Source organism: Neodothiora populina (genome assembly GCF_041146345.1).
Source record: "Neodothiora populina strain CPC 39397 chromosome Unknown canker_contig_7, whole genome shotgun sequence".
In the NCBI taxonomy this organism is placed as follows: Eukaryota; Fungi; Ascomycota; class Dothideomycetes; order Dothideales; family Dothioraceae; genus Neodothiora; species Neodothiora populina.
Genome location: NW_027191415.1, coordinates 1,042,644 through 1,068,896, shown reverse-complemented (window position 1 = coordinate 1,068,896; position 26,253 = coordinate 1,042,644). Strand labels below are relative to the sequence as shown.

The 26,253-nt window shown below is 51.5% G+C and overlaps 6 protein-coding genes across 9 annotated transcripts; 3 read left to right on the top strand and 3 right to left on the bottom strand.

Moving 5' to 3' along the window:
* Positions 1 to 1,928: 1,928 nt before the first annotated feature.
* Positions 1,929 to 5,028, top strand: AAFC00_006418 (uncharacterized protein; the record flags this gene model as incomplete). The annotated part of the gene is made up of 2 exons (XM_069346372.1): positions 1,929 to 4,307; positions 4,363 to 5,028. 2 exons carry the CDS (start codon positions 1,929 to 1,931, stop codon positions 5,026 to 5,028), a joined length of 3,045 nt encoding a protein of 1,014 aa, XP_069197585.1.
* A 2,936-nt stretch (positions 5,029 to 7,964) lies between these two features.
* On the top strand, positions 7,965 to 9,722 carry AAFC00_006417 (uncharacterized protein; the record flags this gene model as incomplete). Its single annotated transcript, XM_069346371.1, has 1 exon — positions 7,965 to 9,722. One exon carries the CDS (start codon positions 7,965 to 7,967, stop codon positions 9,720 to 9,722), a length of 1,758 nt encoding a protein of 585 aa, XP_069197584.1.
* A 1,414-nt stretch (positions 9,723 to 11,136) lies between these two features.
* AAFC00_006416 (uncharacterized protein) lies at positions 11,137 to 11,689 on the bottom strand (the record flags this gene model as incomplete). Of its 3 annotated transcripts, none has more annotated exons than XM_069346369.1 (4): positions 11,137 to 11,278; positions 11,465 to 11,507; positions 11,590 to 11,629; positions 11,684 to 11,689. In XM_069346369.1, the coding sequence occupies 4 exons, from the start codon at positions 11,687 to 11,689 to the stop codon at positions 11,137 to 11,139; spliced, it is 231 nt and encodes a 76-aa protein (XP_069197582.1). The 3 variants fall into 3 exon arrangements, with proteins under 3 accessions (XP_069197582.1, XP_069197581.1, XP_069197583.1); XM_069346370.1 differs by having other exon boundaries at positions 11,137 to 11,272; XM_069348329.1 differs by having other exon boundaries at positions 11,590 to 11,689.
* Positions 11,690 to 13,105: 1,416 nt separating this feature from the next.
* AAFC00_006415 (uncharacterized protein) lies at positions 13,106 to 14,939 on the top strand (the record flags this gene model as incomplete). Its single annotated transcript, XM_069346368.1, has 4 exons — positions 13,106 to 13,226; positions 13,285 to 13,329; positions 13,389 to 13,638; positions 13,772 to 14,939. 4 exons carry the CDS (start codon positions 13,106 to 13,108, stop codon positions 14,937 to 14,939), a joined length of 1,584 nt encoding a protein of 527 aa, XP_069197580.1.
* Positions 14,940 to 21,356: 6,417 nt separating this feature from the next.
* AAFC00_006414 (uncharacterized protein) lies at positions 21,357 to 22,790 on the bottom strand (the record flags this gene model as incomplete). Its single annotated transcript, XM_069346367.1, has 1 exon — positions 21,357 to 22,790. One exon carries the CDS (start codon positions 22,788 to 22,790, stop codon positions 21,357 to 21,359), a length of 1,434 nt encoding a protein of 477 aa, XP_069197579.1.
* A 639-nt stretch (positions 22,791 to 23,429) lies between these two features.
* AAFC00_006413 (uncharacterized protein) lies at positions 23,430 to 24,020 on the bottom strand (the record flags this gene model as incomplete). Of its 2 annotated transcripts, none has more annotated exons than XM_069346366.1 (3): positions 23,430 to 23,522; positions 23,580 to 23,802; positions 23,917 to 24,020. In XM_069346366.1, the coding sequence occupies 3 exons, from the start codon at positions 24,018 to 24,020 to the stop codon at positions 23,430 to 23,432; spliced, it is 420 nt and encodes a 139-aa protein (XP_069197577.1). The 2 variants fall into 2 exon arrangements, with proteins under 2 accessions (XP_069197577.1, XP_069197578.1); XM_069348328.1 differs by having other exon boundaries at positions 23,917 to 24,017.
* Between the last annotated feature and the right edge of the window lie 2,233 nt (positions 24,021 to 26,253).

The window sequence follows — 26,253 nt, the reverse complement described above, 5'->3', positions numbered from 1 at the left end:
ACGTACAACGCACAACGCCATGTCGTGGGGCACGCGAGAAACGGTCGGCACTGCGGAGCAGGTGAAACCCAGCGAAGCCTGTGTCGGGCTTGCGCGATGCCGAGTACGCTTGGGCTTGCCATCGTATAGAGTATGCTGTACGAGTAGGTACAGTAACAATGTCAACTGATAAAGGACGATTACTTCGGGCCATCGCGAGGCAGAGTCGTGGATATTCCGTATAGGCTCAAGGCGCTCGATAGCGAGTGGCCCGTGCGCACAGTACTTGTACCGCACAAGCGATTTTGGGTCTGTTTAGCATCAGCTCCCCATAGAGTGGTGCAGAGAATGTGGCATCCGACTCCTTAGGGGTAAGAAACGTAGGTTCGGCAGTGGACGCAGGGTGTCAGAGTCTGCGACTTTTTGGCGAAGGATTGACAGTAAAGCCATGCAGTAGCTTGCAGATCTGTGGCGCCGTATGTGACCATAATGGCGGCCAGGCACGTCGAATTCGCGTGGAACATCCAGAGCTGGCGGGAATAAACGACCTGAAATAAAATCATTCAGTCTAGAGTGTGCGTAGAACTTGCTGAAGTACGAGTCGAAAGGGAGCTAAGGTAGCTAAGCAAAGCAGATCAGCGCTGCGGTTGAGAAGCAGCAGATGATCATCGCTTCGGCTCACGATTAGGAACTGGTCGCTGCTGCACAGCTGGACCTGCCAAAATAATCCCCACCCGTCAATCACCACAGGTCTAGATAGAGTGCGGCAAGTTGATGTCGCACGGACGCTTGTCTCGAAGCGGTATGGTGTGCCAACGTCTGGCGCTTGAACTCAGCTGTCAGGCAGGACGGACTAAGCAAAGGAGATTTAAATTACCTACCCCACGGCGACATTGTGGAAGTTTGGGAGAGCCAAAATCCCATCGTGGCTCCCGCTTGGCTTTTGTGATCTCGCAAGTGCATACCGCCGGTTCGATGTGCCACATCGTAGTATCGCGTGCGCTGATGTTTAAGGGCATTTTGTCGGCCAAGACCGAGATCCATGATTGAGATAGCTTCGGAACTGCCGTGGCGCTGGAGAGAAGCTTGACAGAAGAAGTCTGTGATGCCGGCTATCTGATCAGGTATGGTCACGTGATGGGCCACTCTTGGTTGTTGTGCAAGCACGGCGTAAGTGTTTATGTGCTGCGAATAATTATCGCCGAGGTGCACCATATTACGCGACTTGATGCAATCCGTAAAAGCAGGGCAGGCTCTTCTGGTTCCTCGGTGGAGAGTCTGTTCGACTAGTGAATCTTGTGCCATACAAAATGAGCCATAATCAACTGTGTCTTCTGTGAGTTTGAGATATGCAGTAAACGGGAGGGATTCGGTGCAGCCAAATGCCTGCTTGCGGCTCTGTTAGAGAAAGGGAGGGTTGCCATGGGCATATCGCCGGAGCAGCAGCCCTGGTTCGCTTCAAAGCTCCCAAGCAGCCACAGGCCACAGGTATTCACCACATCATCAACGTGCAGTCAGAGATAGAAGAATCCTTGTCGCATGTGTATGTTTTGTCGATATTATCAGTTCCAGCAGCAGATACTACGCGCAGATGGGCAGCGCAGTATAAAGTCAGTCGACCCAGGGTCCGAAGAACGTGGCTTCATCTCGAATCCGGCAGTGGGGAGAGAAAGGGACAAGCAAGACACTGTGAAGAAGACCAGACAGAGGGCGCGCAATTTAAGCAAATAAAAGCACACGACGGAGATTATCAATATCGTAGAGAGAGTATACTGTTGGTGTCGGCAATCCCACTTCACCGCAACAAGGTCGACGTGGAGCTTGGGACAGGCCAGAAAAAGCACAATCGCGCGATATAGTGACAGTGCGAAAGGGCGTGCGCTGTCAGGTGGGACCGGTGCTACTCGACGCGCATCTCGTCTGGACCAAGGGGGACAAGCGTAGACAAGATGGACCTGAGATCTTTGATGAACAACGAGTCGTCCGAGGCAGCAGCAGCGGCAGCGGTAGCATCAGCCTCAGCGACAGCAGCAGCAGCGACGGCAGCAAGACAGGGACAGACACAAGGGCAAGGGCAAGGACAGACAAGAGAATCATCTCAGCAGCGCAGCATTGGAAACATACATCCCCCTGCATCGCTACCAAGGACTGCCTCAGGTAGCTATGCTTCTCCCGTCATGCAACAGAATCACTATGCACCAAAGCCCGCACCACCGCTATACCAGCACTCGCCGCCAGTAGATGCGCGCGCCTCCAATGGCACCGTTGTCGCACAGCGCCTGACACCACTCCATACTCCTACCCAGACGCCAGGTGTCGGTCCTGGTGGCAGCGCCGGCTATCCGTTCCCAGCAGCTCCCTTCCAGAGCCCGTCGCAGCAGCGGGAGATGCAGCAAGCACAGCTACGGCAACAGCAGCAGCAGGCACAGCAACAGCACTATCAACAACTACAGCAGCATCAACAGCTACAGCAACAACAGCAACAGCAACAGCATGCACAATATCGGGTCCAAGAGGGTCATCAGGTCACCACACCAGGCGCATCGTCAAGGCCACCAGCCCCGTTGTATCAATATAGTCCCCAGACCGCATCTTCTCCCTACGGCGCACCACCACCACCACCACCTTTGCAAGCAGCTCACAGCCAGCATTCCGCCCACCACTCGGTCTCGTCGACGCCGCCGACCATGCAGCAACACAGCCAGACGCCGGTGGAGACCTCTGCCGCCATCGCTGCCGCTCAGCAATACAACAGCCATCACCACCAATATTCCATTAGCAGCCAACATCCCTCGCAACCCAGTACACCTCTGGGTCCGCCATCTTCAGCTCATTATTCCAGGCCTTATATGCAAACCCAGAGTCCCTACACCGCCAACCCAAACTTAGCGTCCGCCAATCTTATCCATCACCGCACCTCGTCCGGAGCCTCGCATGGGCCTGGGCAGAGCATGGCTTCCAACTCACCTGCACAACCAAAGCCAATGTCAATCTCCATGGGTCAGGCTTCCGAGTCGCCTTCTGTTTACGGTCCGCCACTCCGCCAACCATCGAGAGCTTTGTCCGGCAGCTATATGTCTGAATCCGAGAGGGAAAGGAGTGTTAGCGTCAGTCCAAAGACAAGAGTCGTGCCAAGACAAGGCTCTCAAGGATCGTATTATTCAAGTCAAGATCCCATGTCTGCTCGTAATTCGATCTCGATGCCTTCTCATCAACAGCAGCAGCAGCAGCAGCAGCAACCATTAAGACAACCACAGCAACAAATAGACAACGAAAGACTGTCGCATCAATTGCAAGCGCAGCACGAACCACAAAACCTCCGCAGTTCCGGCGACATGTCACACGGCATCTCGCCACTAACAACAACTCGTCTACCACCTTCCTTTTCCTCACACGCTGCACCTCCCGCGCCAAGCCCGTCGTCACGCAGCAGCCAGACGCCGCAACTCAAGAATTTGCTCAATGGCAATGACACGAATTCTTCACCCGTAAGGCCGTCCCCTGCAGCGAGCCATTCCCAAGACTTTTCACCGCATTCCCGTCCGCCTTCAGCTGTCAACCCCAAGCTATCAGCCAGCCCAAGTGACACGCGCATGAAAATCGAACAAGTGCCCATCAAGGCCGAGCCTCAGACCGACTTTCCCAGACAAGAGGCGCTCCTCCAGCAACCGGTGACGGCCACACCTCCGGCTTTTACCCCCGCCCCGGAACCTGCGGCGAATTATGGTCAACAACAACAACAACAACAACAACAACAACCTGTGCCGCTGAAACGTGCTGCTGAGAGTGAACCCGATGATGCTCAATTAGTCAAGCGGGCGAAGAAAAGGTATGCGGAACCTCCAGTCTGGGCTAGATACTCGAAGCGCAATCCTCGATACGGCGACAACCTGCAATCCCTCACGCCACCTCCTCAGCAGCTACCAAGAAGACCATCGCCTTTCCAGTCAGCGCGTGCTAGTCTTCCTACAACGAATGGACATGCGCCGCCTGTGCAGGCTGCCGGGACCCCGTCGTCGGTGTCAGCCAATGGTCTTCAACCGCAGGCAAACCAGAGACTGGGACCGTGGGAGTACAATATCAGAAACGTGCAACCGATGAACGATTTCTTGAAGGAAGTCGGAGATTTCCTCATTGTGCATGCCACCCGTAACGACATTGGAGCAGGAGATGCTCGCAGTGGTACGCTGGAGATCGAAGCAAAGCTTGGCACTCTGATTGACCGCCGCACCGGCGTGCGAGTGTCGACTCTGGGCACCACCAACATGGTTCTTGACCATGCTCTCACGAGCAATGGAAGCATCCGGTTTGAGAGTTTCATGACTGAGGTACGCACTCAAGAAAGACAAATATCAAGATAACAGCTAACGCATCAATCCACAGTTACAACATAAGCAGATGAATGACTTCCTCAACAACGCAGCTCAAAAGTCCATGGAGCCACACAGGGTGAAGATGGGTTATAAGCATCGCTACGAACGCGACAGCTTCGCACCACTCAACCAAGCAGGATACGAGGCGCTCCCGCCCTCGGCCAAAGCTCAACTCAGGCCTAATCACAGCCTCAAGCTTCGCACAACTGTCGATACTAAAGTGCCGAAGGGGACACCAGAACCCGTGCTTGGCCGCATTGTCAAGATCCGGCTTGACGACCTCGACATCCATTGCCCGAGGATGGACTTTGACTGCCGGATCAGTGTGAACGTGGAAGTGGATCTCAACAATCGACCCAATGTCGATCCCTCCCTGATCGTCGACGCCTTGGCAGCTGACGATCCGGAAAGAGCGCCGGACCGGTTCAAGGACCGACTGTCCTACAAACACCTAGCTTACTCTGTCGACCTGACACAAGTACGCGGCGCAGGCGGCAAGAAGACCCACGAACTAGAGATTGAAGTGGATACGACGAAATTGCGAGAGGAGGCACTGCGGTGCGTGCAGGGGCAGGATAACGCCTATGAGACACTGGTTGATGGACTATTGAGCAACGTATTGACGCTTATGAAAGCACAGAAGGAAGGGGCAGCTATGATGACGAACTCGATGTAGAGTATCGGAGCTAATCGCGCCACTTGATTCCCTTGAGATATACTCGAGAAGAGAGCTCGACTCTCGAGTCGCTTCTGGCGAGGTAGTTTTTTCTCCTTGCTAATGGACTCGCATATACATACAGACAAGAGGTAAGATCAGACGAAGAGGTGGGGGCATGAAGCTAGCGAAATCGTTTTAAGTTATTACACTTCTACCATTGTTGCCAAGACTGCATCGTTACTCACTTTACCTTACCTTACCTTGAGGTGGGCAATTCTATTTCCAAGAAGCAATAAATCAGCCCTTGGGGCCTTGGGTGATTTTCGCATTGATGAGTTGGAACAAACTTTACTATTCGTTTTTTCGGCACTGGTTGCTAGTCTCTTTGGTAAACTTCACTGGCTGGCAGGGCCATCTTCCACCAGTATACTGTGGGCTATTACTCCGGGCAAGTGCCCACGTACCTACCTTATGTGCGTAGATACATGATACATGTACGGAAGAGAGACCGGTAGACAGAGCAGGGCGAATCAGCACCTCAGCCTTTCAGCATAACCCGTACAACAGCGCTGTCACTCCTTCGAAGCCCCACCTTACGCTACCTTACCTGACTCACCTCCCCCCTTGTTATACTCACAACAACCCCCATATCACATCGAAGAGCTTATGCAAAGCCAATCCAACATATACTCTACCACAAGCCAGCCTTAGAAATCTTCTCGAAGCCATTGACACCGTGGCTTGCGTCTCCCCACGAGACCGGAACCACTCGGCTGGATGCAATATCTAAGATACCTTTCCTTATAGTTTGTACCGATTGTATTGCACCAGGGATGCAATAGCTGCTTTCAGAGCGGTTTTTGAGTTGCGGGTAGGTAGGTAGTCGCGGACGCTGCCATTGCCCGGAGCTATTGGTTTCGTCGGGTCGGTGGCTTCATTTGAACTCCGGTAGGTAAGGTACTCGAGCCATAGAGTATATGTAGGACTGGTAGGCACGGGGTAACAGTATGGATGAGGGTACTAGATAGATGACGTGGTCCTGTCGGCATGCATGTTCTTCTGTCAGACTTCCACTGTCTTGAACTTTTCCCTTACTATTTGCCGATTTGAATGGACAGGGAGGATATGGAATATGTCAAAAGTCAATGACCACCACGGCAAGTGCAAGAGAAGCCGGCGCAAATGCTTGATAGGTTAGGTTTCGCGGTAATGGTACCGGTATTGTCACTGTAGGTCGCTCCCGAGGAGCAGGCAAAGATGCTCTATAAGTGGGGGCTTAGCGTCAACGGTTCTCTAGGTCTTGGGAGGTACTGTAGGTTAATTGAATGTCTAGCAGTCAACGGCTTTATCACTTTGTTGGAGCTCTAGTGGGTTTGTTCAGTTGTACCGTCGGTCTCTTACATTAAGCGGTGCGGCAATAGGAGAGATGTCGGAAGGTATGGTATCTGAGGGACGGAATATGCATCCGACAAAGGGCATGTGTATCTGTGTATGGCGTCTGTATCTATCTCAAGGCGCTACCTTGCGCAAAGCGCTGTGACGTATCTCTACACTATCCCGCGGGAAGTTGCAAGTGGGAGACATACGCCGACTGAGATGGAAGGGCTATATGAAAAGTATATCGGCAAATGCCAGAGACATTCGAAGCATCAGCGAAGCAAAATCGGAATCAAACACGTGTGCAGCAAAAGTCCAGGGCAGTCCAATCATGTCCCGACAGTCCGGCTGTGGTCTTACTTGATAATATCGCTCAGGACTAGACCATGCTGTTAGAAGATCGTCAAAACCAATAACATGTGGCAAGAAGATTTTGCAGGTTGTGAAGATCCCCGTTTATCCAGTACACGAGCAGGCCGATGCAAGTGGATAGCAGTGCCAGATACCTAAGAATCCTACTGTACACGCGTAACAGGGCAAAATGCCTAGCGGTAGCGACCACACCACCGGTTGTCTCTAACATACTTGCCCTGGCTATACACGCCCGTTAAAGTGCTGAGTCGTGGACAAACCGCCTAGCGAGACGTTCGAATGCCTTCCTTTCACGAAATACTGTAATCTAAAACCGTTGCTGTCCGACTCCACACGGTTCCTTCTAACGACTATTGCTACTGTATTGCCTACGCTTTATCGAAAACAGCACAACGTCTGTCTGTCGCTGGGCCATCAAAGTACCGCGGAGCGCAGGACGCATGCGTATACTCGGACATGCTACCGGAGTAATCCTTTTGTGGCCACGTGAAGAACGACCGCGAGGACGACGGTCTTCCAACAATTCCACCAACACCCAGCGTCGCGCGGATTATTTGTCTTACCAGATCAATAGCGTTGTGATGTGAAAATTGTGAGCAACGACGATTTCATGTACGTTGAAGAACCGCCGATGGTCTGCGGATGTAAGCGAGCAGGAAGGCAATAACATACAGTACAGATGCACCGCAGTGAAGTACTGTACAATGAGATCTTGTAATTAGAGAAAGTCAGAAGAGGGCTCCAAGCGAGGGCTGGTTATCAAGATCTTCGGAACACAAGCGAAATGTTCCTTGCAAAGCCCAGTAAACCTTAGGGCTCAGGGCTCGGTCGGGAAGGTCTGCCGGACGAATAGGAATCGAGAGGTTGCGGCTCTGCGACTTCGCCTTGATTCGGTGTTGCAGCTGTGAAGATGTAGAGAGTCTCGAGAGTCTCGACCAGCAATACTGTGATATGTCCATGTCGTAGCATTGTATAGCGTTGTGTGCATATCTCATCAGCTCGGAACTACTCACAAGAGAAGAAGGGAACAGCTATGGTCTAGCAGGATTTCTACTACAGCAAGATGGTGGCACATTGAGAAAAAAAGATACACTACATAAATGGAGCAAAAGCAAAAGGCAACCAAAGAAAAGAGATAATCGTCATTGCATGTGAGCTATCTCTGTTTGCAAAACAGCTCTGTGGTAAAGGCCATACTGGGTCCAATGTCTTCGACACTATCACTATTACCGTTGCGGTCATTGGTATACAAGGCGTTCCGATCGCCCTCGTCAGCGATATGTCTTCGATGCGCCAATGCTGTCAGCGGCGCACAACGACAATTGGCACCGCAGAGACGTCTACTGCTGCGACAGTATAGCTGCGGTAGCAAGAGAGGAATAGCGAATGTGAGTGCGGCACGACAGGCTGCGGCTGCGCCGGTAGCAAGTCCGTCCGAAGGCGGAGCCAAAGGGCAAGAGCTCGACAAGGGTAGATATTTCTGGGCGAACGAGTTCAGACGGCGCATCAACGAATCGAAAGAGAATGTGGGAAAGTATGGACATGAAGGGAAAAAGGCAACAGAAGCTGATGCGGAGATGGCGGAGGAAGCAGCAGCAGCAGCGGCAGCAACATCAGCTCGTAACACGGCGGCAACCATTGGACAAACGACACAAGACGAGAATGCTGCAACAGCAAGATCACCAAGAGCACGAGCGCGACGGAAAGCTGCTATTGCTGCTGCCGGTGGTGGTCAGTCGAGCAGCAGTGATTCGGCATTGCCAGAACTGCCTCATGACGCCTCAGCACAGTTGTCCCACATGGCAGCTGCATCGCAAGCCTCTATCAAAAAGCGATTCTTTACCTATCTCGCCCTTACAAAGCCTCGCTTGGCCTTCTTAGTCGTACTGACTACTGCAGCGGGTTATTCGCTCTACCCTGTACCATCACTCCTCTCCTCTTCGGCCACCGAAACACCGAGCTTGAGCGGCTTGACCCTGCTCTTTCTCACCACAGGCACATTCGCGACTATAGCGAGTGCCAACACCCTCAACATGCTCTTCGAGCCTGCTTACGATGCGCAAATGAGCAGAACGCGAAACAGGCCCCTTGTCCGTAAACTCATCAGCTCGCGCAATGCATACATGTTCGCTGCGCTGTCTGCCGTCGTCGGCACAGGCATGCTGTGGTACGGCGTAAACCCCACCACCGCCGTTCTGGGAGCCAGCAATCTGGTGCTTTACGCCTTCATCTACACTCCTCTCAAGAGAAGAAGTGTTTCGAATACCTGGGTCGGGGCCGTTGTAGGCGCGATCCCTCCCCTCATGGGTTGGTGTGCAGCAGGAGGCCAATATGCAGCCTCTACTCCTCCAGCCTACCGCTCCTTCTCTCCACTTGCAGGTGCAGCCGCCGAGGATGACTCCATAACCACCACATCCACTACTTCCGCGCTCTGGGACGAGATGCAGCTTCTCCTCTTCAGTCCCCAAGCAGCCGGCGGCTGGCTTCTTGCCGCGCTTCTCTTTGCATGGCAATTCCCCCATTTCAACGCTCTCAGCCATCCGATCCGTCACGAATACCGCAACGCCGGCTACCGAATGCTAGTCTGGTACAACCCAGCGCGCAACACGCGTGTCGGTCTCCGATATTCACTCGCCATGTTCCCCATCTGTATCGGCCTGTCGTACGTAGGCGTGACAGACAAATATTTCATCCTGACGAGTTCGCTGGTGAACGGATGGATGGCCAAGGAAGCATGGGCTTTCTGGAGAAGTGGAGGAGCAGAGACCAAAGAGGCAGCCAAAACAGCCAGAGGCTTGTTCTGGGCCAGTGTATGGCATCTGCCTCTCGTCCTTGTGCTGGCCATGTGTCAAAAACAAGGGCTCTGGGAGGGCATCTGGAGGAAAGTGTTTGGTCAGGGCGGTTTGGACGACGACGATGGAGAGTGGGAATATGTAGATATTGATGAAGATGACGAGAAATGAGCGGGATGTTTGGTAGGAACGCCATCCCCTTTAGTTCGTCCCGGGACCATCTCTGAGTGGAAACAGTCGGTTTATATGGGGCTGGCACGCAGAATATTAGTGTAAGACGTGAGTCGCAACTCCTCGCCGCGTCTCTTGTACAATAGGGAGAATCCAAATCTCCACACCCTACGCAGGGAATCAGAAAACATGTCTTTGCGTTACCATTGACATTACTCCTTATCTATTTACTCCGATATATGTCAGGTAAAGTTCGTCACAAGGCCAGTGAGATCGCAGAAACAACACGAGGATGTTAGCAAGGACGGTTCAACCAAATCAGTGCTTTCCAATCTCATGACCGGCACTTACCCACTCAGACCTATCGGAAGGCACCTTCGCTCTGATAGGAAAAGGCAGGAACCCATCCCACCCCAATACAATCAATAGAAAGCGGATCACCGCTGCAATATCAATATCATATCCAGACCAGACTGCTCCACTAATCAGTCAAGTTGAAGTGGAAACTGCATCGACGTAGATTGAATCCAGACCCCGACCCTGTCCACCTGTCCTCCTACAAAGTGTAAAACATGCTGTGTTGTACTGTACTGGTATATCTCGGAAGATTGTTTCTGCTTTCCGGCTGGTACTTGCAAAGGAATGGCGATTTGGTGGCGATCATGAACGGTTCTGCTGGTTCAAGTAGTGAGGAAGGAAGGTAGGCTTGTGGGATTATGTTTGGCTATATGGCTCTATTGGTTTCGCACAAGGTGGACTGATCTACAGTCCTGGCATATAGCAGAATAAGGTACCTCGATAAGATCACAGCGTCCCTGCCTCTTATGGTGTCACGGATACCTAAGGTACAGTAGATACTTTACCTTGTCCGTTGATTGCCGCGTCACCAGTCTCGATCGAGTTCGTTTTAGGTGGCATGTTCTGGCGTGGTATTTATTCCTGATTCGGCGAGCTGATGTAATCTCCTTGAGTTGCTTGTGCTCAAGATTCGAGTCATCTGGAGTGATTGTGGATCGCTTGCGGTTCTCCTCTAAGGATGGAATTGGGCAGGCAATGTGTGCAGTGGTCGTGTTGTAGCTCCCAAGAGCAGGGTAATGAGAAGAGATCGCATATATTCGCGAAACTTTATGCATTTATACTTCCCGCGATCTTTTCAAGATCGACCTCGGAACAGTAAAATATTGCAGATGTTTTGTTTGTTTGAGAGTTATAGATTCGCTGTGTTCGCTGGCATTGCGTCGTTCGTCCTTGCACCACTAAATGCTACTCAATCTTGAACCACTCTCTAAGCTCCGTGGATGAAAGCCCAGCTCTCAATGTGTATCCACAAGCCATGGCGATTTCTTGCTCGCAAATCCACTCTTTCAGCACCGATTTCTTCCCAGCTCGCACCCCTTGATGGCCAGATCAACATCTACCTCTTTCTCTCGAAGAATCCACTGCTTGACATGATGGCGACGGACTGATCCATGACAATCTCACCGACAGCCAGATATCTTGCGATCCAGGACTTTGCCGTCTCGTTCTCGGTAATCTTGTTCTCGTTGATGCTGGGCCTGCGGTATCAGTGGTGATGATCAGCTCGGCGGTGATTGGGCATGAATTAGAGAGAAGATCTATGTGCTATGCTGGTCCTGCCATAGTGCTGCCTCCGTACTCCAGTACAGGGGATTGAGCTGGGAAAGAGACAGGGGATTGAGCTGGGAAAAAGACAGGCTACTGAGAGGGAAAGAGGCACTCACGTTAGACCAGTCGAACGCTTCACACCAGCCAGAAAGGCGGAGACTATCCCCAAACAACGTCAGCTGATGGGCCTGGCATCCAATACGACAGAGCAGTGGCGGTAAGTAAAGGCAGGTAAACAAACCAAGGACAGCATCGAATGCGTAGTGGGTAAGGCGACCGAACTGAGTCAATTCGTAAGCAAAGCGCAGCAGTAGTAGAGCAAGAATCATGCGCACGACCATGGTTTCCCGTTGCAAAAGGAGGAATCGTATGACGGAGGTTTTATGATATGACCAAAAGTGGCCAACGGTGGTTGTAGCGGAACTTCTGGGAATGCGGCTGCCAATGCGTCGTCACGATGACCAATTTTCTGCTGCCTATTATATTGCACAAATGCTTCACTTGCTCTATTCCGGATGATGCGCGATCGTAATGTAAATTATCCCTATTGAGGCTCTTCAAAGGGGCGTGGTATGAAGGATCTCAGTGCATAAGTGTCTACCCTGAGTAGCGCTGGAAGCAGCACAGGATAAAGCGGCTATCACTTTACTCGTCTGCGGAGAGGTGTTTGAGTGGCACGTGCGTTCCTATTCTTGTAGAGAACAAGTACGGAAGACGATATGAGAGAAACTCAGGGCCGTAAGGCTGAGCTGACGATCAATCTTGACCCGCCCATAGTGGGATGAATCTCGCCGCCTTCCGTCGAGCGTCCAGGCAGCAAATACCACAACCAGGGGTCCACGCTGCCACGGTTCGTAGAGACACGGATACCCAACCAAATCGCCAAGCCTGATAAGTCCAGAATCTCGGCCAAGCTGCAGATTAGCTGGTGCTGCCGGAGGTGGACAGACCTATTGTGAAACTAAGCATGAAAAACGTGCGAAAGGGTAAATCTGTGACAGGCGAAGTCGGCGTGAGTCGTTCTCCCTGCAGACTCGGCCGTCGGCATCCCGAGATCATGTCACTCGATTACACCTGATCAGAAGACGGATGGCAAGGGAAGAGACACGCTGCACACGCTGCTTCTTCGGAGGTCAGTGTTTATGAGTGCACATAATTCAGCTCACCTCATCTCACGGGCCATGATTTACCAGGAGAAGTCGTGCAAAAGACACCATGGCCTTCGGTCTTTCTCACACTGCTTAAAGAGGCCGGGGTTTGGATGGGTGGGCTTATCGTGTCGGGTTGGTTGAATTGCTTTGTGTAGCGCGGGGCCGTGGCGGGACGTGGTGATATTCAGCGTGGTTGGTCCAACAGTGCTGGCCTCACCCACAAACTCCGGTCACGAGCCGGACCACTTTTTTGTTGTTATCCTGAACGAAACAGAAGATGTCGGGTTCCAGTACATAGACTAGCTGTGTCTTCCTCCATCTCAACAGTGAATTCCATCTTTCTTCTCACATCCATCTTTTCTACTCCTAATAAAGAAAAAGTCGTTGACTTGGTAGTTTGTTCTCAGGGTAAGTCAAAGATTAGATCCCAATGCAGGCCGCTGCCGCCCTCTGGAACCCCGCAGTCAAGCTTTGGCCTGACTACGTTGCAAAGCTAATAAGAAATATTTCCTCAACAGACAAGCTCCCTACCTTACCTTACGCAACCTCACCTCTCTGTCGCATACACAACTTCATCCCACACATACACGACAGTCCAACATCACAATGGCTGACGCACTCGCCCACCTCAACTCTGGCAGGACCAGAATAGAATGGCTGTCTCAGCTCACCACTCAGTACAAGCCAAAGAGGCAGTTCCGCCGCACTTCCATTATCTGCACCATTGGTAAGTTGTCCCTGACAGGCACGGAATACGGCGCATTGGTACTAATGAGTTCCTACAGGTCCCAAGACCAACTCCCCTGAGAAGATTAACATGCTCAGAACTGGTAAGTCGGAATTTGGTGAGGTGGGGGGCCTTTCTTTGCTAATCCCCTGGGCGATGTAGCTGGTCTTAACGTTGTCCGCATGAACTTCTCCCACGGCTCATACGAGTACCACCAGTCTGTCATTGACAACGCCCGTGAGGCCGAGAGGACCCAGCCCGGTCGTCCCATTGCCATTGCTCTTGACACCAAGGGCCCCGAGATCCGTACCGGTAACACCACCAACAACGACGATATCCCCATCGCCGCTGGTGCCGAGATCAACATCACCACTGATGAGCAATATGCCACTGCTTCCGACGACAAGAACATGTTAGTCTTGCCCATTTTCGCTCTTTCTTCTTTTCCTGTCCTTGATTCCCCACCTTCCGTTTCTGCACCAATTCCCCCGCTCCTTCCTCGAAGCTGTTTCGTGCGTTGGCCTCCTACTGACATTCTCCTGCAGGTACGTCGACTACAAGAACATCACCAAGGTCATCCAGCCCGGCCGTATCATCTACGTCGATGATGGTGTCCTCGCATTCGAGGTCCTCGAAGTCACCGACGACAAGAACCTCAAGTGCCGCTGCATCAACAACGGCAAGATCTCCTCCAAGAAGGGTGTCAACCTTCCCGGAACTGACGTCGACCTTCCTCCTCTTTCCGAGAAGGACAAGGCTGACCTGAGATTCGGTGTCAAGAACAAGGTCAACATGGTCTTTGCTTCTTTCATCCGTTCCGGCAACGACATCAAGGCCATCCGTGAGTGCCTTGGTCCCGACGGTGCTGAGATCCAGATCATCGCCAAGGTCGAGAACCAGCAGGGTGTCAACAACTTTGACGACATCCTCAAGGAGACTGACGGTGTCATGGTCGCCCGTGGTGACCTCGGTATCGAGATCCCTCCCGCCCAGGTCTTCATCGCCCAGAAGATGATGATCACCAAGTGCAACCTTGCCGGCAAGCCCGCCATTTGCGCCACCCAGATGCTTGAGAGCATGACCTACAACCCTCGCCCAACCCGTGCTGAGGTTTCTGACGTTGGTAACGCTGTCCTCGACGGTGCTGACTGTGTCATGTTGTCCGGTGAGACCGCCAAGGGTAACTACCCCAAGGAGGCCGTCTCTATGATGCACGAGACCTGTCTTCTTGCCGAGGTCGCCATCCCTTACGTCAACGCCTTCGATGAGCTCAGGAGACTTGCCCCCGTCCCTGTCGCCACCAGCGAGACCTGTGCCATGGCCGCCGTTTCTGCCTCTCTCGAGCAGAACGCTGGCGCCATCTTGGTCCTGACCACCTCTGGCAGCACCGCCCGCCTCATCTCCAAGTATCGCCCCGTTTGCCCCATCATCATGGTTTCCCGCAACGGTAATGCTTGCCGCTACTCCCACCTCTACCGTGGTGTCTGGCCTTTCCACTACGACGAGGAGAAGCCCGACTTCAAGACCGCTCCTTGGCAAGAGGATGTCGACAAGCGTCTCAAGTGGGGTATTGGCAACGCCATCAAGCTCGGAATCCTTTCCAAGGGCGACACCGTCGTCTGTGTGCAAGGATGGAGAGGCGGCATGGGCAACACCAACACCATCCGCATGGTGCCTGCTGAGGAGAACCTCGGCCTTGATCCCCACGCTTAGAATGCTCGTGGTGTCGAAGTCGAAGAGGTTGTCGAAGAGAAGTCTTACGAAAGAAACAACAACACTCCTGTTGGAGAGTCCATTATTGAAACTTCCACCAACGATATCATGCAGAGACCTGGCAGTGTCGAGAGTGGCATGAGCTGGGAGTTGGTTCACGGAGAAATGGTACCCAAGATCGGAGGTGTTGCTGGGGTCGCTGGTGGGGCTCCGGGTTTAATGTAGTATCTGCGTTTTCTTTATTGAAGCAAATCGTCTCATGAAGTAGAGGGGGAAAAAGGGACGATAGAAGAGACTAGATCGCCACCAAATATATCATGATGAACATTTTTTATTAAATTGATCTCTGTTCCTACTGGTGCTCGCTGTTGAAACCCTCATGCCGGTATCTTGACATCTTTTTCTTCCAGGCATGTCTGCAGCAGAGACGAAGCACAAGCATCAAGACAAGTCGAACAGCGAAAACATGAGCGAAAAATGCGTCCACTCAGCAGCAATCAAAACAGAAAGACAGAGGTGGATATATATAATAGACCACTAATCCACTGACGAAAACCAACCCCGATGCTCAAATAATGTGTGGGACCTTTCCGACCCGGACCTCGGCCCGACCGAGCAGATAGGTGGGAGTTTCGTCGTTCGGAAGCGTGGTCAAAGGCAAGGTAAGCTTTTTCTGAGCTACCTTTCCCCGACTTCACCCATAGACTTGACTTTTGGCTTGTATTTGATTGGGGCCTTTTCGTGCATTGTTCCTTGCGATGTAAGTGTTTTCTCCGAGCAGTTGACCAATCAGATATCAGGGAGGCGCTGGAATATGTGCGTGTACTGTAGGAGATTTCTTGGGAATTGTCTCATTGGTGGGGCGGGTGTAATTGTTGATAGATTCCATGCTTGGCCTTTTCCGTACATGGACTGAGTTAGGGCTTGACCGGTTACCGAGAGATATGATTCGTTTATCGACGTATGCTTCTGGTTCAGCCACGACGAATCAGTAATCGACCCTGCATGTACAGTACAGCTAAGGTATGTTTCAGACAAGGTACACTGACCGTTTCACAGATGGAGTAGGCACTGTGATATATCTGATGGTAAATGTCTAAACAGCAGTATCTGGATCTGTGTTTCTTCTGGCAGCTGCTGTAGGTGCGTCGCGGTAGGTTCGAGCGATGCCGCAGCCGAGTCTTATGATTGCTTCTAGGGCGATGATGCTAGCGGCTATGGTGTTTAAGATGTCGGAGGGGGACCTGGTGGAGATTCCGTATGATAGGCTGAGTCAAGCAGATGAGGTATCTCGAAGGTAATCGCGTTCTTCTTCACTTTGGTCTCAAATGAACAGATCAATCACTAGGCTTTGTATATGTTGACGTATAATGCAAAACTGGGCGGGCAACGCTGTTGTTCTTATATGAACGTGGTCATATGTTGGCCCACTTCTGTCCCTTTGAGCAATGTCGATTCTGTATCAAATGCCGCCTCGCGACATGGTGAAGGATACCTCTGAATTGTGGCGTAGCAGCAATATGCAACTTGCATTCATGCAACAATCCCGCCGTACAGCTATGATGCAAGTTTGTATCTACGCACCAATAGAATGCTCACTCAGCGTCCGCCATGCGCGCAAGCTAACCCGATCTAGCAGCAATTCCTCTCCACAGAACAAGGCTGGCTTACGGTTCTTCGAAGTCCTCCCCAGTATCTGACCTTTGCGATGGACACATGAGCAACCCACAAGACACCTTTACCCTCACCCTTGGGCTTTTATTGCTGCCATTAGCACGTGGTAATGTGACGGCACAAGCTTAACTCGGTTCCGCGTACATCTCCTACCACTCGTGGCTTAGCCAGGCTCAATCGTCAGCAGCTTCCTGACGTGTCAAGACTCTTTAGTCGCCATGACTCGAGTTTCTCACTGATCCCATGCGACTAGAGTTCGTAGTGTGTTTTGACAATTTGATACAGAAAGTACTCGTGCACTCGGTGATAACTTTCTAATCAATTGATCAAATAAAGGCTGTATAACAGTGGCTGAATTAGATTACGCTTGATAGCAATGCTATAAATGATTCTGTAGACTTTGCGCTTTCTGATGATGATGCTGGAATGATGCTATTTGACCTTCTGACACGAACTCAATATGCTCATAGAGTTGTAGGTAGCTAAAAAATGGACAGAACGGAGTGTTAGTCTCGACTACGTTTGCAGGTCATACTGTCAAGCGCGCCACGAGGTATTAGTGATCGACTCTGCATGTAGAATTATCTTCTAGAATTCACTGACGATTTTCTGGACTGAAGACAGGTAAATACAGTGGTGCATTTGATGGCAGATCTTGAACAGCCCTACCTGCTGTAGGTGCGTCGAGATAGATTCGAGCGATGCCGCAGCCGGGTCGAATGATTGCTTCCATGGTGATGATGCTAGCGGCTATGGTGTTCAAGATGACTGATGGAGACATGGTTTATTGTGAGGACTTTGTAGAGGCAATAGGACGCTCTTGTCTTCTGTTTCAGCTGAACAGATGGAACACTAGGCTCTGTAATTGTTGAGATGTGATGCAAGTATGGGGAGGCACGAACGAAGTGTTTGTATATGTGATCTCGCATCGCTTTACCTAGGCCCTCCAAATAAATGTGTATCCGGACAAGAATAATCGGCCTTTAAAAGCCGTAAGTAAGCTGGCGTACAGGGATTACGGCGAGTTCGCAGGGTACCACCGGTGGCGTACAGGGATGAGGGGATAGCGCATATAAATCCAAAGGGCGATCTACCCGTCCGCTTGCGAAGTGTCTAACATCGGCCGATATTAGTTGCGGACTGGAGTGTCGTATGCAGTATGCTCCAACACCGAGCGACTTGAATGCACAGAACACTAATCCTTGAGCCCTTATTACCATCACGAGGTGGCGATGCAGCAACGGTGGTCGACCCCAACATCAACTTTGCCTCCTACCAATGATGTGCTCAAATTGCTTCCGTAATTATGGTCGACAACTCCGCCCCCTTCACGTCGTGCTAAATTCCAGGCGCCATGACTGGAACTTCTCACTCATTCAATGCGGATGAAGTCGTTCACTGTGTTTGCGTCCATACAGATTTGCTTCTGAAATGTGCCTCGCCGCCAGCCTTGATCTTGTCGTCGGTTTCAGTGTCAACTCTAGCCGGTTACGACCGATACCACTGGCCAGAATGTGTTGTGAAAGCACATGATCCGCGTGAAATACCCTTTCTACAACAAGCATTATCGAATGAACCTCATCGATCTAATCAGAACCGGGATCTGCGTACTACTGTAGGCCCACAGCATTCAACGCCTTTACCATATCTCTTAATCACTTTTTGAAGCCGATATTGGTAGGGGGACGATTCACTTTCTTGCGTACTAAAGTTCAGGCGAGATGCGAGACCTTTGTGAGGCTCGCGAGTCACATAGTGGGTGTACTTTATATCGCCTGATCTGCGCAATGATATAACTCAGTCCTTTACAATATATCTTCCAGACTCAAGTTCGACCATGTCCCCCATCAGCTCACGACAACAATGCCCGCTCACTTTCCTATATACCGCGCTCGATGTCATGTTTCCCTGCCCTCACACGGGGTCCTCCATTCCTATGACTCCGACATAACTCGTAAATGACTCGTGGTGGCATAAGTGTGCCCTTTCGTACTTGAGCGCAGCTGATGCCAGTATAAATCGATCTAACTCTGTTCCTGCTTGAAGATGCTAATAGTCAGCGATGGGTATATGAGGGGCTATTTGATGATTACTCTTACCCTCGTAGCTGTCTCTACTTTCATGAACCTGGACCGCCCCGACTCAAATATCAGACAGCCAGGGTACCCCAGATATCTCAGACTGCGATATCAGACCCTACCCCCAAGGTTCTCTGTCTAGGAGCAGAGTACACTTCGTGACGAATGAGAACGATTTTCGTACCCAACCGAATGATGGCGTCAGCAGCTACGATACTGCCGAGGATGATGTTAAGAATGTCTGACGGGGACATCATGAAGTGAAGTACGAGGTGCAGGTTTAGGATAGTTTCGGATATCGTCTGGCCCTCTAGAGCTTGCTAGAAATGGACCGCTAGATTGTTTGGATACAAGACATGATTTTGCGGGACTAGTATGGGGTCTATATATACTTGCTTTAATTCCAGTGACTCTGTCAAATTTTGCGTGATCCGCCAGAAACCAACCCGTCAGCGTGCAAACCAGGACGGGCGACACTTCAGAATAAATGGTACATCAGAGGGGAAGCGAATAATCAGAAGCGACGACATATCTGAAGAAACAGCACACCAGAAGGCGGGATACACCAGAAGGAACGACACCCTAGAAGGTTCAGCACTAGAGTAGGACGCCACACTCCGAAGACCACACCAGAAGGTGAACCTGCTGTATGATCAGTACAGGCGGACGCCAGAAGATCTGGTGTGAGGCGGGCGCAGGTCCCAAATGCCATTACGTAGTGCAGGTGAATGAATCTCGGTCTGTGGCGCTTGACTTGTGCCAACTACCATCGGAGGGACTGACAATGCCTGACTAGAGGATGGGAAAGGCCTCACGATGTCGGTATCTTCCTTCTAATCCCCCGCCTGGACCGTTTAGTGCAGAGTCTTGATACAGTGTTCGTCTGCATGATGATGGACCTTTATTGGACGTCCTGTATCCCGATACTGCATGTACGCATCTACACATCATGCAAGTACATGTATGGTGGAGATGGGAACAGCCGCCAGAACAGCTCGAAAGAGAAGCCTGTCAGAAAGTCGCCGGGCAGAGTGCAACAGAAAAGCCTGCCAGAAAGTCGCCAGGCAGATAACCCCGCCAGATAACCCCGCCAGATTATCCCGCCAGATGACTCGTTATGAGGCAACTACATCGCAGCAACACTACGCCTATAAATCACGATCTACCTCTATCTGAGCAGGATCACCGCGAGATGGATTCCTCGAGCGTCTCTCTCGAATCTTTGCTGGTACAATTACAAGAAATTGATATTGCATCTATTCTATATACACAACTGACCGGCATGTCTACTGCGATTCGATTTTCATTCGGCCAATGTGCTTGAGGCCACCCGTGACAGTCCCTGGCTCTAATTCGAGAATTTGACGAACATCGAACATTGTCACGTTCTTGTTGATATCCTCTTCTGAATACAAATTTCAAGCCTGCATAAATCACTGAGAATATCATCCGTCACTTGCTAGGGGGCGGCAAGCGTCTGGCTTTGATTTACCAGGAGACTCCATCACTGCCTCGATCATGGGCGCGTCCTTGAGATGTGGAACCTGCAAGTGGGCGTTCTCGCGTCAGGACGTCCGCAGACGCCATGAAATCGAAGTGCATCAGGGATCCAGATCCCGAGTTTCTTGTGGAGGAGCTTCCCTGGGGTGGGGCTGTGGGAAAAGGTATGCGAACATAAGGTCATTACATGACCACTGGAGTAGAGAAGCCAAAGATGGCACGGGCAGGAGATGTAAGGCGGCGAGAGACAATGCATCTAACAGCCTCGATCTGCCAAATTCTCCAAGCCCCACTACCAATCGCGAAGAAGATCTGGGATTATGTTTGGAAATGACACCTTGCGGCGAACCGCAAGAGGATCAATCTCACTTCAGCAACCTCGACTCGAGAACAATCGATATGTCGCGTCGTCGTAGCCTAGAGGACCCCTCGGAACCAGCTCAAACACGATCCGACAACTTTGAGATCGAACTGGAACAGCTCCAAAATGCCGTGAAAAGTCTCGATAGCTTGTTGAAGACGAACTTTCTTTCTGCGTCAGAGAACACAAGAATAAGGCAGAAAGGCAGGAATGCGTTACTGAGCGCTGCAGAATCGATGTTGGTACTCGATGATGGAAGTTGTGGTGAGGGTACTTCGCCTACAGCGATGCTTCAAGCATTATGCACCCTAGCACACACAGAAGGCGAGTTATACAAAGGATGGAACGGCCACCAAACCATGACTTTCAAATTGGGGAAGAGGTAGTTGCAGAACAAGGTGACCTTATCACCTCAATCAGCACTGCGGCTGCACAATATCAACTTGGAGCACTGAGTGTGGTCGACGAAGAAGAGATTCGAGCCGCGGTGGGGAAAAAGAACTCGATCGGGGATGCTGGCCAGATGCTTGGATGAGGAAGGAGCGCACTGTGCGGCGCCACGGCGGCGTGCGAGTCACGTCTTCCACATGCGGATATTCTGAGACTGGAAATTTTGATTTGGGAAGGAGGAGGACAAGCACGGACAGTCGATGTTTTACGTTTCATGGCATGACGACCGAGGCAGTTCACAGGTTGTTCCTAGTATCTGGCGTTAATTCTGAGCGTGATGGGAGTCTCTTTGATGCATATGTTTGCGTTTATTATCATTTCGTTCTGTCGTACACATGAATTGATAGTCTGCGATTAATCCCAGTATTTGATGAGACCGTCCAAAGCACCAGTGACGACTTTACTGCTCTCCCTAGGATGCCATTGACTAGCGACGACGGCGCCCTCTGCAGCTTTGATTTTATGCCACATCTTACACGTCTTCCAGTCCCAAAAGCACACGTAACCGCCGCTGTCGCCACTCATGACCATACCTCCGTCAGGCGACACGGCCACATCGATGGCGTAGCCGGCGTTGTTGTGGCCGCGGAAACTCTTCTTTCGGTTCTGTCGGAAACGCTCCGTGGATGCGTACACGACGATTTGGTTGTCTGAGCTCTGGAACGCCACGTACTTGCCGCTCGGGTGAGGTGAGCTGCGCACCATGGGGAACATGTATGGCTCGGCGATGAACTTGATGGGGACTGGGATGCCGTATTCCCAGGCTCTGAGGGACTTGTCGTCTGAAGTTGTGATGAAGCGACGGTTCTCATCGCAGAAAGTGATGGTGTTGACGGGGCCCAGATGGTGGTCGTATTCTTGGATGGGTTTGGACAAGTCGACATCGTTTGACGCGGGATTCGTGCGGGTGTCGAATTGGACAATCTTCTTGTCGTTCATACCCGCAAGGAACTCGTGCGCTTGTGATACAGCAGGCTGGAAGCGTATCACGTGCGGCGTGGCTCCGGTGCTGTACCGCGAGATGCACACTCCCGTTTCTGTATCCCAGAGCTTCATTTGACGGTCGTAGGAGCCAGAAACGAAGCGCGTGCCGTCGTAGTTGAAAGATATGTCCGCCACAGACTTGGTGTGGCCAGAATACGTGCGTAGGAGTTCGCGCTGATGGTAGACGTCCCATATCTTGACCTTGCTGTCCGCCGAGGCCGACAACAACAAATGTCCTGCATCAGGAAAGAAACGAAGTTGCGTGATGGGCTTGGTGTGGTCCTTCCACGTATGCAGTAGTTTCTTTGGTGCATAGTTCTTCAACTCCGACAGATCGCCCTTGAGATCGATATCCAGGTCCTGCGGGACATGCATATACGTCCTGCCCTGGTAATCATACTGCTGACTACCATGAAACACCGTCGTCTCCTTATCGTTTCCGAAGTCCTCATAACTCGTGCCCTTCTTACTCGGCGCAGCGACAGGGTTCGGCGCAATCTCGTCCTCCTCGTACTCGCTGACTTCTTCTATCTCAACGTCTGATCCATCACTGTCGTTGCCTGCGTCCGGCCGCTCTTCTTCGTACTTCGCCCATGGTCCTTTGTATGCGCCTGCGCCGTAGACTACGCTGCTGTCGCCTTTGCCTTCGCGCTTGCGCTTTTTGGATGGCGGCTCGTGGTTCGCTTCGACGGCTCGGTGGGCCTGGCGGAATGAGGCGTCGCTGATGACGATCTCGTCGGCGAATCCGGTCGGCACTTTGCCTTTGGTGCTGGTCTTGGACTGGTCTCGTAGTTGTAATGCCATGGCGTGTGTATGTGTATGTGGAAGTAGAATGGGGACTGAATTAATGTAAGTTGATGGGGGAGTTTATGGGAATCTTGTACCGAGCTTCGAGATAGGAAGGTTCGCCGAGGAAATCCCACGTGACCCTGGCCTCCATTGAATTCACAAATCAATCATGTTCATGTTCGAGGCCGACGACAATACATAAGTCTTATCACCGAACAAGATGCTTTGTAGAATAATATACGATTAAGTGCTTGGAAAGAAGTCCGCAACGCAAGGGCCCCAAAGGAAAGGTATCTTTTCGTTAACCGCGTGAGCATCATTTGACACTTGCTCTCCTCCAGACCGCCCACAAGGTCTGGAACGGGCGACATGAATTCGCTTCCACACACTCGACCACAGCTCCAACTCTATCGTCTCGTCTTCAGGGTGTCTAATACACCAAGGCTGTCGTAATAACTCTGGACTATCGACCCAAATATGTGCATACCTCTTCGCCAAAAGACATGAACACGCTTTCTTGTATCCTTCATCAGTCATATGCCTGTCACAGATTCCGGGCAGAGGAGGGTAGGGACTCGCACGCCATGCGCAAACAAGTCTGTCGACTCTTCGATGACGGTCGCCAGCTTATGCGCGTCGAAGATCAAAGCTCTCCTAGTGCGACTCGTCGCGGATAAGGGCGACAATCATGCTGTACAGGTAGAAGAAGAACATGACGAGGTGGAAGCCGAGCTTGATGAAAGACTCCTGTGACCTGTGTATCAGTGTATAGCTCTACGACAAACAAATCGGGCCGCAACGCACCTTCTTGTGCACGTTCAGCTTTCGGAAAATCTCCGTCGCGTCGAGCAAGTGTTGGTTCTCGTAGATCTTCTTGGCATTCCAGAACAAAAGGGGGAGGTTCAGAAGAATGGCAATGTAGTATCCGTTGATGAGGAAGAGGAAGGTCAGCAGGGCGTGGACGGCAGCTTCAGGGACGATGTAGGTGTTGAGACGGTTGCAGAGGTCGATGGGGTTGATGTAGTCGCTGGAGGGGGGTTCGTGTCAGCTGCAGGATAGATACAATAGATATTGCGATACACTGCATAGATCCCAAAAGACACACGACGTGGCGTTCGGACGGGCGCAATGAATTTCTTACCATTCCAGATCGCTGTACATGATGGTGAAGAAGACTTGAAGAAACAGGTTGATGGCATTTATCAACACCGCTATGAGGTACAGCCAAGCTTCGCCGGACATCATGAATATGGACTTCTGTTTATGTAGAGATTTAAGAGTCGCGGTCGCGTCGAGTCGAGTCGAAGGGGAGGGATTATTATTATTTCTGTGGAAGAACAGTTCAGTTTGGCAACTCGAGAGGGACGTTGTTGTGTGTCTCTTGCCGGCGTTGAAGTTGGCGGAGTCTAGTTTGAGCTCGGACTTCAGCTGTGACGCGCGACTTGATTGTAATCTGATCTGATCTAAATCTGAACAATCTCCCCAAGCTGCATCCGCACCCGCACCGGCCGGCGTGGAAGTGGGTGACCCCAAGCGAGCTCCCACCGCTAAAGCTGTGAAGTACAAGTACCTCTTGTCACATGCCACAACTATTCGAACACGGTATATGACGAGAGGACAGCCTTACTCCCACTGCATAAGTCAACAACCAGCGACAGTGAAGCAAATATCTACTACAAGATGACATCCTGCTCATCGCTCACGCCTCCTCCGCGTGTGCTCCGACTAGCGCCTCTCTGGAAAGATCCCGAAGCTGCACCTCCCTGCCATTGCTTCCGTTCTTGCCCACTTCTGCTGAACCAGGACTCTGGCCTTTGTTGGAGAAGCCGTCCGTCCTCGGACTATCTTCGTCGTCAACATCATCACGGTCCAATTCTCCTCTGTCCCAACGCTTCTTGAAGCTGTCAAACTCGACCGAGTGGTCAACCCTTGTTCCTTCAAAGTAGTATGCCCCATTGACGTTGACAAGAACGCCACTCATAGCGCAGAGGATGCTCAGACTTCCCTTGACCTGATCTCCGTCGTCACAATTGACGACATGCAAATCCCACACGTGAAGACTGATATGCATGTAGATGAAACCTAACACTCTTCCTGCTGTGACAAAGAGCAACAAGATGCACATGGCGATCAAGGTGATTATGAGGTTGCCGCCCCATTGAGCTGCAAAGAAAAATGTCAAGACGAGCAAAAGTACCGCTTCGATGAAACCTGTGAATAGTGTCCGGTATAAAGACCGCGCTTCGGTGGAGAGGTGCACAAGCACAATGAGTGGTCGATATCGGCGGCCGGCATGATGCTGATTCACAGTGAACCAAGAGCGAGTACTGTGTCCTCGCGCCCCTCCAGCTGGTTGTCTACTACGCCAACCGAATCCGCCAGCAAAGAGGGCGTCCATATTTCGTACTCCGAACATGGTCTTGTCGCGCATTCCACGGGCCAGTCGCTTTGTCGAGGCTCTGACAGAATCTGGTTCCGGGTCCAGATCCTGTGAAGAGCCTGGCGCTGTGCCCCTCTTGTAGCAACCGAGTAGATTCCCTACGCTGCGACCGATCGACATCAAGCCATGTCTGGTCTTTGCCGACAGTGGACGATGTAAGGGCGGAGCCTGACTTGCCACCAGAGACAGGTCGAGACGATGACTGAAGTCGACCATTTCCTGAAGAGCCTTTCTCGCGGACTCGGAAAGCGAGAAGACTGAGTGCGTCAGTCAGATTCTACTCGGAACTTATGTGACTCCACTTACCTTTCACTCTCTCGTGATCGCCAAATTCCCAAAGAATAAGTCGTACTACTGCATTTACGGTAGCGCTGATCCCCAAGTACCAGCCGGTATACTGAGTCTTTCCGTCAGCCTTTTTCTTGGTCGTCAATGGTCAGCACTTACTTGTCCAGGAGTATGGCAGTCGAACATGAACCTCGGCACACCTAGGTCCTGCAATAGTGGAGCCACGGCCACTACGAACATGACCACTTGTGCGGCGGCAATGAAAAGCGATGGGATCTGCCACCAATGCCATCGCTGCTGCCAGTCGTCGACCTTGATCCGAATATTCTTAAATGCGTTCTTCTCTGCCCAGAACCTGATATTTCCTGTCTCATCGTCTTCTACTGCTGTCCAAGATCTGAGCTTGTCCATTTTGTCACTCACAGTCTCTTTCTTGGAAATTCCATGGCCAAGTGACGATATGACAGATAATGCACGTAGTGTAAACGCATACACGTCGATTTTCCGCCTGTCTCGTACAATCGAGAGCTTTAGATGATGTTGTCAGTCATTGTGGCAGACTCGCGGGTTTGCAATGACTTACGCTTGCCACTGGGAGTCCAAGACTGTATATTGAGGTAGACAGTCCAACGAGATAGCTCGTCGAGAACAGTTCCGAGCTTCGAGGAACGTACCTGCGTGCAGATTAGTGTCGCCCACATATGCACCGATCCCACTAGAGATACTCACAAAGTGCCAAAAGCAAGGATG